This window comes from Typopeltis vanoorti, chromosome 6 (assembly GCF_054136105.1).
Source record: "Typopeltis vanoorti isolate ZY-2024b chromosome 6, IOZ_Tvanoo_1.0, whole genome shotgun sequence".
Classification (NCBI taxonomy): domain Eukaryota; kingdom Metazoa; phylum Arthropoda; class Arachnida; order Uropygi; family Thelyphonidae; genus Typopeltis; species Typopeltis vanoorti.
In genome coordinates, this window is record NC_143554.1 from 63203993 (window position 1) to 63219544 (window position 15552).

Sequence of the window (15552 nt, forward strand, 5' to 3'; positions counted from 1 at the left end):
TTGAAATACGAGGGTGGTCTGAAAAGTTCTCGGCCCCGACCATAGATGGCAATACTATCGGCAAGATTTTTTTCTTTCTTTGTAAGTTAGTACATCTATCATAAGCATCCATGTGAAATTGTAAGTTATTCTATCAAGTAGTTTGTTTTATACAGCTTTCTGAAGCAAAAGTGTTGTCTCTGTATCCTTTTGAAAGGGATAAAATTGAGTATAATGCAGTTATAAAATTCTCTGTAAAAGAGGTTTAATGACAAAAGAAATTCATCCGAAGTTCATAAAAGTCTACGGGCACTCGTTTCCTTCATTTTTGACAATTAAGAAATGGGCTGTGGAGTTTAAATGTGGGTGTACCAGCCTTGAAGATGATCCACGTGAAGGACGTCCACGAAGTGTAACAATACCAGAAATCACTGATCAAGTGCACGATATGGTAGTGGATGACCAATGAGACGAAGTGCATGAAATTGCTGAGACTATAAGCATTTCAAAAGAACATGTAGGATATATTTTGCATGAAGAATTGCAAATGAAAAAGCTTTGTGCAAGATGGGTGGCGTGCTTTCTCACAGCAGATCAAAAATGCACTTGCATGAAAATCTCTGAACAACCAGAGTCAAAACAGTGGACAAAAGCCAGTTGCTCAGCACCACAGAAGACAAAGTCGGTTCATCAGAAGGAAAGGTCATGGCATCAGTGTTTTGGGATCAGGAACCCATTGCCAAAACACAAAGGTGTTTTGGCAATGGGAAAATTAAGGGATCTGCACTATGAATTGTTGGAACATCCACCCTATTCCCCAGATTTGGCTCCCTCTGACTTCTATCTCTTCCCAAAACTAAAACTCTCTCGCTGGTCAGTGTTTTTCTTTGAATCAAGAGGTGATTGCAGCTGCAGAGGGGTATTTTCCAGATCTTACTAGTGAGAACCACTACAGTTATGGGATAATGGTGTTGGAGCATCGCTGGAATAAATGTATTAGTCTTAAGGAAGATTATATTGAAAAATAAAAATTATTTTGAATTGATAAATTCGTTTTTTCATTATTAGGCCAAGAACTTTTCAGACCACCCTTATAACACGGATACGAAGCATAAATTAACTGATATTAAAATATGTTAAGCTTAGTTCTTCTCTCTATGAAATAACATTATCCTCTTAACTAAATTATCCAGTCTTAAAAAGTATTTAGCCACATTACATAATTGATATGCTAAATTTGCTATGAAACACAGCAACAGAGAAGTATGGAAATAGTTCTATGGGAAAAAAACAGGGGGGAGGAGGGGCGAATAGAGAAAGAGAAAAGAGCTGCTCAGTAGTGGCACATTTCAGCTGTTTAGGCATAATGTGTAGTAAAGATGGCAAATTACATATGGAAGCAGATAAGTTGCATGGTCGGAAGACAGATGACTATATTTATATGCAGTAAGAAATCAGCCAGGAGAATGACCTAACAGTACAAGACAGCATTAAATTAATTTTTTTAACCTATGGATCAGAGGGTCGAGGACCAGATATAGGTTTAAGGAGTGAAATCATGTCACTTTTTCAGAAACTTTTTTTAATAATGGAAAAGTGGCTAGAACTAGGACTTTGAAAAAAAAGAGCAAATGAAACAGGTGATGCTAACACTAATTATGATACACGTGTTGTAATGGCAAGTAAATCTGATACTATTAAAGTAGAAAAAACAAGCAGTTCAAAGAAAAAATAGAGTAGGAAATATAACAGTTCATATTTGGAATTCGAGTTTACTTGGTGTGGAGATGAAAATGAACAGAAATCTCAATGTGTTTTGTGTTATGAAGTGTTGTCGAACAAGTGCATGAAAATAGTTTGTTATCATAAATTTCCTTAGCACTGTATGTCTTTAAAAGTGCATCTAATTTTGCACTTTTAAATTTTTTTTTTTTTTGGATTATCAACATATTCATTACTACTTTTGTATTATCTGTTATTAGATTCAGATATTTTAAAATGTGGCCAATGTGAAGCAATATTCCATAGTCTAAATGAATTCATTAAACACAAGACAGATAGTCCATGTCTACAGAGAGCTGCACCAAAACGTCTTGCTTCATCATCTGCATCTCCCGTCAAAAAGAAACCTGGTAAGTTCTTTATATTTATTATAAATATTAATAGTCTTCTTCGTCTTCTCTCTTCCAACATCTATGTGGATGATGATGAGGCCAAATAAACTCTTTCCACTTCTGTCTGTCCTGGGAAAGTCCACACAATTCTGTCCATTTTGGTGTCACTTGTTGTGAAATATTAATAGTAATACTTGAGATTTATCAGAAGAGATTAGAAATTAACATTAAGATTTTGTTTTTATTTTTATTTTTTGAGAGAAAAAAAAAAAAGTATTGGTACAATTAATGTTTTGTTAATAGAAAAAAACAAAAGTATGGTTTGTTGTCATATCATCATGATTACAGTTTGTTGAAAAAATATCATGAAGGTACAAAAAAAAATGTCTGAAAATATTCCAACATGAGGTTAAGGGAGACAAGTTTCTAGAAAGATGTGGTCATGCAGTTAAGAATGGGCAGTTATTCTGATGATCATTGTGTCAAACTAGCAACCGTGAGGTTTTTGTGGCATTTATGGCCTGGTTGACCAAATAATTAGTATATTTCCAACAAGCAGGCAGTGGGTTCAGATCCTGCTGTGGGCATAAATTTAAATTTTTTTTTAGGTGGTAGGTTGATGTAATTACCCAATGTGGGACCACCACTTTGCTTACTGGAGCCTTGAAGCCTCGAAATGGCTTGAAAAAAATTCCATGTTTGATTTCTAGAGTAGGGTTCCCAGATTACCTAATCCCTAGCCCATCTATAGTATTAATACTCTCAGGTAATATTCATGTATGGGATTCGTTTTTTAAAAAAAAGGGGGAGGACAGAAAGAGATGTAGTTGAGCATATAAAGATTCTTATGAATAGATAGTACTGAAATGCACATTGTCAGCCATTAATTAAATGAGTCATGAAGAGTGTATAGTTGAGTTAATTGATTTCTCCATTACATCCAACTCTCACTACAACAAACTACTAAGTACCACAGGAATAGCTTGTTATACTAGTTTGCTGTAATTCATTTCATTTAGCATACCATTGGACCTTAGGCTAGGAGTTTTCTGTAGGTTTTTATAGTGGAATTTCCTATAGTGAAATCAGCTGTACTTGGAAACAGACTGCATTGCAAAATAAATTGGAAAATAAGAAACCATTTACAGAAATATGGGTATAACTGACCTCTTGGAATTGAAGTCTGTTAAAAACAAAGGTGAGCCAAATTGTCAGTTGTATGCCAACTAATGTATATATCTCTTAGTGCTTTAGTTTTTGTTTTCTCAAAGAACTTTGCTTATTTAGCATAACCCATGAAAGTTTTTGTAAACCTATAGGCAGACGAAGGTTTTTTATTATATTTATTTTATTTTATTTATTTATTTATTGTTTTTTTTTTTACATAGTTCAGAAACCATGCTCTAGAAACCAAACATGTAACATTCAATTCACAATAATGCTTCATGGTATAAACAACACCATTATCCTCAGTTTCATGATATGTATCCCCAAGAGGTATTCAGGTTACTGTGACAGCACTACGTGTTTAAGTTTACATTATTATTAACACTTTCATTGCCAAGCTGAAAATTGGAATTTCGTGTGGTGCCCAAATTTTTTTTATTTAGTTAGCGACGTCCATACGATAACGCGTGATCGGCCGTTTGCTGAGAACTCGCATCGTGCGATATCGTTCATTGCCAAGCTGAAAATTGGAATTTCGTGTGGTGGCCAATTTTTTTATTTAGTTAGTGACGTCAACGCGATAACGCATGATCAGCCATTTGGTGAGAACTCGCATCGCGCGATATCGCGTGATTGGCAATGAACGTGTTAATCTCCTGTCCACAATTTTTATCCTATTACTTGTGAGTACTTCAATATTATCGTATCTAACATTTCGTTTTTCTAAGGCACTTCTGACTGAATCAGTCCACCTAGACCTTGATCTTCCTGTAGGTCTCTTTCCTACCATCAAACATCTGTTTGATGGCAGGAAAAAGACCTATTGGCATCAAACACCGGTTTTGGTAACCTTTCCTCACCCATTCTATTTAGGTTTCCATACCACCTTAGATTAGCTCTGCTGATACATTCTTGAATGCTAATAATGTCAAGTTCCTTCTAATATCTTCATTTTTAATATGATTCTGCCATTGATGCCATCAGTTTACCTCCCAGTTTTTCTCAGAACTCTCATATCTGTGGTCTCTAGTCTTAGATCAAGTGCTTTATTTCTAACCCAACTCTCAGATCCATAACTTAAAACTGGGTTGAACAGTCTTGTATACTGCTAGTTGGGTGTTTTAGCTAATTTCTCTATTTTCCATATAAATTAATTCAGTTGCCTATTTCCAGATTTAATTTTCCATCCTCACTTAAAATTGTGTCTAAATGGCCGAAATGTTCTTTTCAGCCATTTAGACACAATTCTGAATGTTCTGAATGGACAAGTCTTTTCTATAGACTGTCCATTCAGAATGCAGTGAAGTTTTCTATTTTCCTGCATATTTTCATAGTTTTGGTCTTTTTATTGCTGATTTTCATGCCAAATTTGTTACAGCAAATTTGGTAATGAAATTAATTTAGTAAGAGAATCATGGAGACTTTCACTAGGTATGTTTAGGAATACATCATCAGCGTCCAGCAAAGAGCTGTTTCACATCTCCAATTCTAATATCAGGGCTTAATGCCACTTTCTTTCATAAGGTGATCCATATAAATCAGGGATCTGTGGGCCGCATGCAGCCCAAACATGAATTTTTGGCGGCCGTTGGTTTTGGTTGACCGTTCTAACATGACATGTGTCTGGTATGTTGAATTATTTAAATAATACATTTTATAATATGAAAAATAAATTAAAAATAATTGTTACCTATACTTCGTGATATCTCCCATGCAACTTGGAAATACCAACAAAAGGAAACTTTTGCTGGTATTATTGAAGATTTACAAATGGAATTTTCAACAAGATTTGTGGATTGTCATAAAAAATAGCATTGAAAACCGATTATATTTGAACGCTTTTAATGTTGACATTGATCGATGCTTACCAAAAAAATAAAAAATTGAAGGAGGATTAATCAGTTTCGCAAAAATGATAGTCACATTTGGAAGCACCTACATTTGCAAATAAGTATATTTTGCCATGAGTTTTAGAAAAAGTAAAATTTCTTCTTTACTGACTGATGAACATTTGCATGCTTCGATTTGAATTTGCACCTCGGGTTATAAAGTGGATCTAGATAATCTGGCTAAGGGAAAACAATCACAAAAGTCACATTAAGCAGGGAGATATGTACATATTGTGATGGATACACTATATTACTTTGTTTTTACGTGATAATAATTTTTCATTGTGTTTCATTTTCATGCTTGTTTCAAATCTCGTACTTTAAATATTTCTGTGTTTTTTAAGATTGACATAATAAAAATTGATAACATAAGTTTTTTTTTTTTTTTCACTCACTATTTTCTCTTAAATAAACGCTTGCAGCCCGATTATTAAAAATAAAAGTTGAATGTGGCCCGAAAGTCTGAAAAGGTTGCTGATCCCTTATATAGATGATGAATAAAAGTGGCAATAATGTCTTACCTCTAATTTTACATCAAACTATTTTCCTGTGTTTCCTTCAATTCTAACTGCTGACTGACAACTTAAATATAGATTATATATTGCTCTGTATAATGTTCCATTCGTCCCATATAATTGCAGTGTTTTGAAAAGCTTTTCTCTGGACACCTTGTCGTATACCTCCTCCAGATCTACAAAACTTAAGTACAGATTCTTGTCGTATTCTCACAAATTCTCAACTATTTGTCTTAAACTGAAAATCTGATCCTGACCATTGGTCTGGACCCAGCTTGTTATTCTCCAAGTTTCTCTTTCACAATCCTTCTCAACCTCTTTTCGAGTATTCTTGCATAAATCTTACCTGGAACACTTTAGAGAAATTGCTCTGTAATTCTCACATTCAGCTTTATTCCCTTTTTTATAGATGGGTACTATGAGAACTCTACTCCAATTGTCAGGAATTCAACCTTCTGTCCAAGCCTTCTGAATCATGCAGTGTAGCCACTGCAAAACTGTTATACCTCCATACTTAAGCATTTTGGGTCGCATATCATCTACTTCAGCTGCCTTTCCACATTTCAAGGTTTTGACAGCTTTTTAACAGTACATATCAATACTTGAGGTATTGATATGTACTGTTTATCATTTCTCTTGAAAATTTTCTAGTATGATTCTATTACTACTTGGTTCTTTGGGCAGTCTTTCAGAATAATTAATCCAGGCAAGTACGATATCTTTATCTTCAGTTTTCATATCGCCTTTATCATCACTGATTGTTTTTACTGTACTCTTTCCTCCATTTCAAAGCTTCTTCACTATCTTTCATAACATTGCCATTCTTGTTATTTATTTGTAATATGTTTACCAAAGTCTTCCCATGACTTTTGTTTAGTTACTTTTACACACAGCTTAGCTTGCTTACATTTTTCTCTGTATTTTTTTAGGGCATCTAAGAAAATTTGAAGTAGTTTGAAGAAAACAAGAACCAAACCTTGGAGTCTTGGTGGCAAACTCTGAAGAAGATATTGGTTGTCTGAATTAATCAGTGTCTTCTTCAGAGTTTCTCACCGAGACTCCAAGGTTTGCTTCAAATTTTCTTCAAGAATGTTTGCATAATTGAGTTCTACAATTTACCTGTTAAAGCTGCTCAACTTTAATTCTTTTTAAAACTTTCTTACATACTGTTCTTTTCAATGTAATATTCATTTTTTGTCCTGATTAGTACTAAGTAATGGTCAACTCCAGTTTGGAATCCTCTGTACACTCTTGTATTCTGAACCAGTGCTATGGTATCACTATCAACAATGATGTAGCCAATGAAGCTTTTCTTATTTCTTGAATCTTCTCTCCATGTGAACTTGTGCATATCTTTATGTTGAAACATGGTGTTAGTAATGATTACTCCATGTCTTGAGCAGAAATCCAGTAAATACTTATCATTATTATTAGCTTTGCCCTTTTCTCCAAATTTTCCCAAAATGTTTCTATATGCCTGTGGGCGTTTCATTTCCTACTCTGCTGTTCACATCTCCAACAAGGACACTTTTCCATTTTGTTTATGTCAGGTGTGCCTTTTCTTTTGACTCAAAAAATTTCTCAATTTCTTCCTTAGAAGAACCTTCTGTGGAACCATAGGCACACAAAAGTATCATTGTCCATTTCCCATTTTGAAGTTTGCCCACATAACTCTACTTGAAACTGCCTTCCAATCCAGAAGTTTATCATCATATTTGGTATTGAATGCTATCGCTATTCCTTCCTTTCCTTAATCATTATTGCCTGAAAACAGCAACTTCTACTTATTATTTATAATATCTCATTTGTTTTCGTTTTCTTTATCTCAGTACTGCCAATTATGTGTGTGTGGCACTTTTCCAATTCCTCTGAAAGTTCGATTTCTTTTCCATTAATACGCCTTATGTTGATGGTTCCTATATTCAGTGCTTCTAATGTTGGATTTATTCTTCTTCTTCTTGTAGATGTTGCGTGGAGATAAACATTTACTGATCTACCAATCTGTCCAAAGTAGACTAAACTTCAAGAACACTCGAATTACATCCGTGATCATCTTTATGACAAATCTGGACTAACAGACATGATTTGGATATTCTTTCACATAGGATTAAATGGAAGAAGACATCAGTTTTACACAGAAGTTGCTATAAGTCAAAATGACTATTTTTAAATCGGAATCTGCTATGAAACACTTCCCCAACCTTAACACATATGGGCGCATTAATTTGCTAAAGATCTGGGAGACGGTCATCCTGAGATCACATAACCTGACTTCTCCAAATTAAGTTTATGGTTAATTGCCCATAGAGAGTGCTTAAGATATTAGCTCTGTGTCAGTTACAAATTTAATTATTTATTTATTTTTAAATAGTGTTGTGCCTGTGTGCTTTTCACAGAAATTTGTACTCTGATGATGTTAGGTAAAGATATAAATAAAAATTAGGGGTTCTCAACAATTTATACTTGCTTATCATATCAAATAATAACAATTAACAAATTAATTAACTATGAAAGTAGGATAAATACACGTGTAACATTTATTATACAACTAAATTAAACCATTGTGCAATAAGCAAAAACATTTCTCTTTACTGACATAACAGAGATTTGATCTGATAAGTTATATGGTCATAAAAGAGACTTCCAGTTTTCTTGTAATATGAGGCCCTGGTTCCTGTTTATGGTACCATGTGATCACTTATCCTAAGTGGATTCCTTAAATGTACTTAACAGGAGATTGTATTCTAAGTCAGATGTTGCAGTAGATAACCATTTCATTTCATGATGTTCTTAGAAAATGTGTGCAGTGAGGCCACTTTTATCTTTCATTTTATACTCAATGTCGCTTGTGTTCCAGGGTATTTTTCAAACATAATGCTGTCTTTAGGTGAATATAAAAAATATGGAAGATACAAACTGATTTGAAAATAGTTCTAGAATTAACGTGTTTTAAAAATTGTAATGTCATCATCAACATCAAATTCCTGACATGACCCTCAAGGGGTGTACAAGATATGATAGTACTACATGAAAAACTTTCATCACTCTTAACTTCTTATGTACAATTTTCCTCCAAATCAATCTGTTACTTGTCAAGACTACAACATTATCAGATCTTATATTTCTGTCTTCCAAGGCACTTTTTACTATATCAATCCAGATATATCTTGGTCTTCCTCTGGGTCTTTTTCCTTGCAACCTGGCAGAGAACACTTGTTTTGCTAATCTTTTCTTTCCCATACCTCCTGAGATTAGCTCTGCTAACATATTCCTCGATACTAACAATATCGAGTTCTTTCCTAATATCCTCATTTTTAATATGATATTGTCATTAATGCCTTCTGTTCATGCCTCTAATCTTTCTCAGGACTCCCACATCTGTGGTCTCTAGTCTTTGGTCAAGTGTTTTATTTCTGACCCAGCTTTCTCAGATCCATAAGTTAAAACTGGTTTGAACACCATCTTGTATACAGCTAATTTAGTGTTCTGACTAATTTCTCTCTTATTCCATATAAATTTATTCAATTGACTTCCTACATTGTATGTCTCAAAACTCTGTCAATATATATGAAGGAAATGGAACCGATTTAATCTGTTTACATGATGTTCTAAGAAAAATTGTTGAAGTGAGGCCACTTTTATCTTTTCTTTTATATTCAATGTTTCAAAACTTCTACAAACCATAAATTACACGATAACCAGTAGTTAACTTTAATGAAATGAAAGTACAGATATTTCATACTGAAAATAACAGTACATCAGTTAGGAACAAGCAAATCAAAGAAATGGGAATACGAGGTACTTACAGCAGTCGGTGATTTACCAATTAAAAAGTGTTGCCGCTTGATAGAAATTCTTATTAATAAATTATGTTATATAAAACTATTTTTGATGGTTACATAAAATAAGAATCTCCCAAACTTTTGGGAGAGAGAGAGAGACATCAGTATTATAGTGAATACATGAAGCCTCAAAAGTCTGGTCTGGCACAACATAGTACAGGTAACCCTCGTATAACGTGGATGTTAGGTTCCATAGAAATGTTGCGTTGTACGAGACACAGATCGCATAGAAAAAGTAGGGTTATGTTTCCATATAAAATTATATAAACAATAGTGACATATCCAACAAAAATATATTTTTATTTACTTCAGGTAATTCGTGTAAGTTAAGAAAACTTAAACTATGAAAAAAATACATATAAACTTATAAAAATTATGAATTGTACGTAAACTTTTCATTGCACATAATGAATAAGTGTTTTAGGCAAAATAAAATAAAGTCCATATTTTAATCGTCATCACTGCCTTCAAAACTAAAAGAACGTAGATGTTCTTTATTTACAAGTGGCCGGGCATCGTCATCACTTGAAATCTCTCATACATCATTTGTATAATTCTCATTGCATACTTCGGCTGGTTTAGTTATTAAGAAGTCAGTAATAAGGCCTCGCTTACCACTATGCTGAAAATATTTATTAAGTTCATAATATGGAGTTAAACAAATATCCAATTGTCTCATGAATTTTCCAGAGCGCTCCATTGAGGGATCATTATCCGTAAAATAACTTTCTAACTTTCTTGCCAAGTCCAATCCTTCTGTTAATTTGTTTAAACTGAATTCTTCTTTAACGGATTCATCACAATCAGAATCTTCAGCGAATTTTCCCCTCCATTTGGTTTGACGTCATCTATTAATTGTTCCAGTTCCTCCTCATTCAAATCTATTTCGCCATCAATTATTTCACTAATTTAATTTTAGACCATCGCAAAAGCCCTCTATGTGGCCATTACTATAAAAATAAATTTTTTACATAAAAGAAGGATTACATATTGTATGTAACTTGTCAAAAAATAAAGTGCTCAGCTTGAGATTAACATGATTTTTAATGTGCTTTCCTGGCAGAAAACGAAGACAATTTTCAACAATAAACACTTTATACGGTAAACAATTGACGTACATGCACGCTATAGGATATTTCCCCTAATATAAATTCGCTACTTATAACTACATGGGCGGACATATTATATGAAATGATAAAGGGTTAGTACAGTTTGTAGACCGTGTTATAACGAAACCGCGTTGAACAAGGGTTACTACAATTTACGACGGTTACCTATATTGACACTAAACACGGTATCCAGTGGGATGAAGCTTGTTCTCCATAGAAGCAGGTTTAAATATGAACACCTTTTCAAAGAAAGTTGTGAAGCCTTTTTACATTGGCCAAGTCTGAATCAGAACGATTGTCTCTCTCTCTCCCCCCCAAACTTTTGGGAGATTCTTATTTTATGTAATCATCAAAAATAGTTTTTAATAACATTATTTATTAATATTAATTTTTAGCATGCGTCAACAGTTTTTAATTGGCAAACCACCAACTGCTGTATGTATCTTGTATTCCCATTTCTTTAATTTGCTTGTTTCTATGCACTGATAATGTTATTTTCAGTATGAAATATATGTACTTTCATTTCATTAAAGTTAATTACTGTGGTTATCATGTAATTTATTGTTTATGGTCATGCTACAGGTACCTTTAAAGTTTAAAACTTCTACAGGCTTAATTATGTTTCAGGAACATGGAATCTTGTATACTCCATGGTTTATTTAGAGGGAATACTGCCTTTAAGAGGTTAATGTAGAAAATTTTGTGAGGTATTGACTCATTTGAAAGTGGTTTTAAGATGAAATAAAGATGAATGAAGTGTATCTTCTATTCAACCAATTTCTTCAAAATGGCTACTCAAAAAAAGAAGTTACTTTATAAATTACTTTTCTATGAGAAACCAACTTATAAGATACTAAAACAGATTATGGAGATTTCATTTCTTTACCTTTTATCAGTGTTTCCCAAAGTGTTGTGCATGTACCACTTGGGTACACAGGTCTTTGTGGTGGGGGGGGGGGTAAGAGAGACTATTTTCATTATTATTATTTTTTTTTATTTTTTACTTTTAATTTTTGTCAAATATCACAGATAAATCTACTTTATAATTAATTTTTCAATATCTAAAAAAATATAAAGTAAGTTTTAAATAAAATGTATCAACTGACTTCCATTAGAGTTGTGTTGGTTGGATGGCATGATCTCATTCCTTTCATATGGTTTGAACTGTTTGCATTAAAAGTTTACATATTCAAATAGTTTGAACCACTAAAAAACTCTGTAAATAACTAACTAACCTGATTTAACTTTTAAAAATATGCATATCTTAATTGGAGCAGTCGTCAGCAATTGTTTCACCACCCATATGTGTGTGCATCTACATGTTTAATTGTGTTTGTGTTAAAATTTGTTTTCTTGATATGGAGCCCCATCTATGGCTAAAAATAACAATAACAAAAACTTGATTTAACCAAACTTCTTCCCAGCAGAAACAGTTTCATTAATTTTATCATTATTATTATTATTATTATTGAAAATTTCAATTGAATTGTTTTTGTTGTATGTATTTTTAAAGTTATGAAGGTTTTTGTTGTGGATGTTGAACTCAGTTACTGACTAACAGCTTCATGATTGTGAGGCATAGACAGTGCTTTTTTTCTGGCATAACGCACCAGAACGTCGTTCCAGCACCTAGTTTTTTACAGTTTTTTTTTCAATTTTTCAAAAGTAATATTTGAAATAATGTTTGTGCATACATAACACGTGCGCATGCATGTTACCAGACGATGCCTGGTAATACACATGCGCACGCCATTAGCATCTATATTTGTGGCTGTCTGGATGTGTGATTGACAACATGCAAATGATTTTCGGTAAAACATTTATTTATCTAAAAAATATATTTATTGAATTGACGTAAATTTAATATCATTATTTTTATATCCTCTTTAGTGTAATAGTCTGACCCCAAGTTTGAAAATGAAAAAAATTTCTGATTACTCCTCAACCACTAATAAAAGGTCCCATTAATAAAAAGCCTAGAATAATAACAGACACGACATCAAAAAAAATATGGAAATAATGGTGCCAGTTGATGTTTTCGAATCATCTCAAGCTAATCTCGAGAAGCAAGGCCAAACTGAAAATGACTGGCCGAATTGCTGGACATTAGATCAAAAAAATTATTTTTGTTCGAAAAATGAATGGAGGTATATTTGCAAAAAGAAACTTGGCTGTACACCTTGCAGAAAAATTAGAACTCTTGGAATTGAAACAAAGATGGGAATGAAAATTTCCAAAGAATGGGCCAACAATGAGATTACGTATTCTGGCAAAGATAGGAAGCTACAGATGAGCTCACTTCGAAAAAAATGTTCGATCACAGAGAATCTGCTGCACACAAAGCAGCATTAAAAATTGTTTCTGAAGCCAAAAAAAAGACCCTTGAAAAGGTTTTTTTAAAATCATTATCTTGTGAAAAAGAAATAACTGCAAACATTTTTCGAACTGCATATAAAGTAGCAATGGAAAACCAATCATTCCATAATTTTGAAATGGGTCGTATTCTTCATTCAACAAATGCATGTATTGATATTGTGAATCATGTAAATGTAAAAATGTGTTAAAGAAATCATTCAATCCAAAAATATAATTTCATTGATAATTGATGAATGAACAACAATAAGCAATAAAACCACTCTCTCTCATAGTGTATATTCAATGCTCTAACGAAGGTGTTCAGCGATAAATTTATTTTTGGACTTGATTGAACTTGAAAACGTAACGGCAAAAAGTGTATTTGATTCCTTACTTTTAACTATTGGGATAACAGAAGATTATTTTAAAAAATATTTAGTTTCTCTAGCATGCGATGGCACTGCTGTAATGTTAGGGTGTAAAAGTGGAGTGAAAAAATTCCTTCTATTATAGTTTGGCATTGTGCTAATCACAGACTAGAATTATCAGTAAGTTATGCTGTAAAGGAAATTTCAGGAATCAGTAGACTCAAATCATTTATTAATAAACTTTATCTCCTATACCATGCTTCGCCAAAAAACAGTAGAGAGTTGCATTTATGTGCAGAATCATTAGAGGTTGAGCTAGTGATTCTGCACACTAGGATCAACAGTATTGAAAATTGGAAGAATTTTAAATGCTCAATGGGTGTCATCTAGTTTCCGTTCAGTTTTGGCTGTGTGGAATAATTTTGAATCTCTAGTGCATCATTTTGAAGACGCGATGCATGATCCTAGGAGAGATAAAAATAATAAATGTACTTATGATGGCTTAAGAAGAAAAAATAACATCTACAGACTTTTTATTGGATCTAGGATTGATGTGTGATGCTCTCCAAGAATTGTCTGAATTAAGTTTGGACCTGCAAGACAGTGACATGAACTTTTACAAAGCAAATCAAAAAATAAATGTACTTGTACAAGTTTTTGAAGAAAGAAGACAGAATTTTGGACCCTATTATAGATGTGCTGCAGCTGCTGTACGCGATCTGTGCTTTCGGAAAAGCTCCAAAAAATAATCCTCCTATTGATCCAAAAACATTTTATACCAAATTGAAAAAAGATTGCTTGATAGCGAAGATGTTGAGCTAGCACTTTGGGCTCGCATGCTTGACCAAAAACATTGGCCTGAAGATATTGATGCTCAGCTAATATTCAGCAAAATGCCATCTGATTGACAAATTAGAAATTTGTCAATCAGACAGCAACTAAATGAAAGAGAAATGATTCATGGATTCCGTGAATAAATTCTCGATAAGACATAACCAGAAAAACTGTTGCGTTTGGTACATGCTCTGAATACCATTCCCATATCATCAAGTGAATGTGAACAAGGATTTTTGCAGATAAATTTAATTATCACCCCAACAAGAGCTTCGTTGAAGACTAAAACAGTTTCGCCACTTTTATTCATCAAACTCGTTGGACCACCTTTAAGACTTTTTGATCCTTCAAACTATGTTGATCTGTGGTTACTTAGAGGACAACATTTGGCCTTAGATATTAAGAGCAAAGAAAGGAGTCAAGACGATTTGTTCAACGAGAATTGGACGAAACTTGGGAAAATGCTATGAACTTCTCTTAAATTATATAATGTTTTTACAAATTTACTTTTACTTTTATATTTGGTCTTTGGTTGTATATTTTAATTTGTTTGTTTAATTTTACATTTGATCATGTCTAAAATAAAGATAAATTATATTTAAAGATAAATTATATTTAATTCATTTATGCGACTCCGTGACAGCAACAGCTGCTTTATATTTCATTTAAATTAAGATTTGAATATGATTTTCTTTAATAAAAAGCTTAACAACAAGATGTGAGTTCCTGCACCTTTTTTTTCCTAGAAAAAAAGCATGGGACATAGAGATATGTCTTCCTGTGGATTGGCTCCTTTTTATTAGAATGTCTAAAAATAGGAGTTTTTTTCTTCTGTTTTAGGGTAATAGTTGTTAAGGAAACAAACGAAATCCTAGGGGCTGGGTTTTTACATTATGAGTAAATACTAAGAACAGTGAACGGAGCTTGCTCCACCTTTACTATGAGTCACCCCGTGTTGCACTACCAGGTATTTGGCTTACGCTTGGACTCGCCGAACTTTATATAGTTTCTATATTTGGCATGAAACTTAGATTTCTATCTTTGAGTTCCTTATACAGCTCTGAAACAATGTGGGATGTAATATCCCCCTTAATTTAAATAATTTTACATCGCCGAATTGAAGCCTTTGGCTCTTTATATTTAGCTTTTAAAATATGTTTCTGCCCAACAAAAATATTATCCATGTAATGTGTAATGTTGCCATATGTGTGGTTTAAAGGCCCAGTGTGATGAAACTTCTTCTTCAAATTTTTATGGTTAGATTAAATCTGTGATTGTTCCACTGTTCCACAGTTATTGTCTTGTACTTTATTTTCAGTAGAACTTTGCTTATATGTTGCCAAAATTTCTTTCTGGTACTCCTCCTCTGCTTCCATTTCT

General features: G+C 33.2%; 1 protein-coding gene across 1 annotated transcript in view; it reads left to right on the top strand.

Annotated features, from left to right (window-relative positions):
- The window catches only part of LOC150105496 (uncharacterized), a 280173-nt gene that overhangs the window by 21161 nt on the left and 243460 nt on the right, over positions 1 to 15552 (top strand). Inside the window, exon 3 of the mRNA XM_090394206.1 lies at positions 1962 to 2111. Within this exon, the coding sequence (XP_090250332.1) occupies positions 1962 to 2111 (150 nt within the window). The remainder of the gene's footprint in view (positions 1 to 1961; positions 2112 to 15552) is intronic.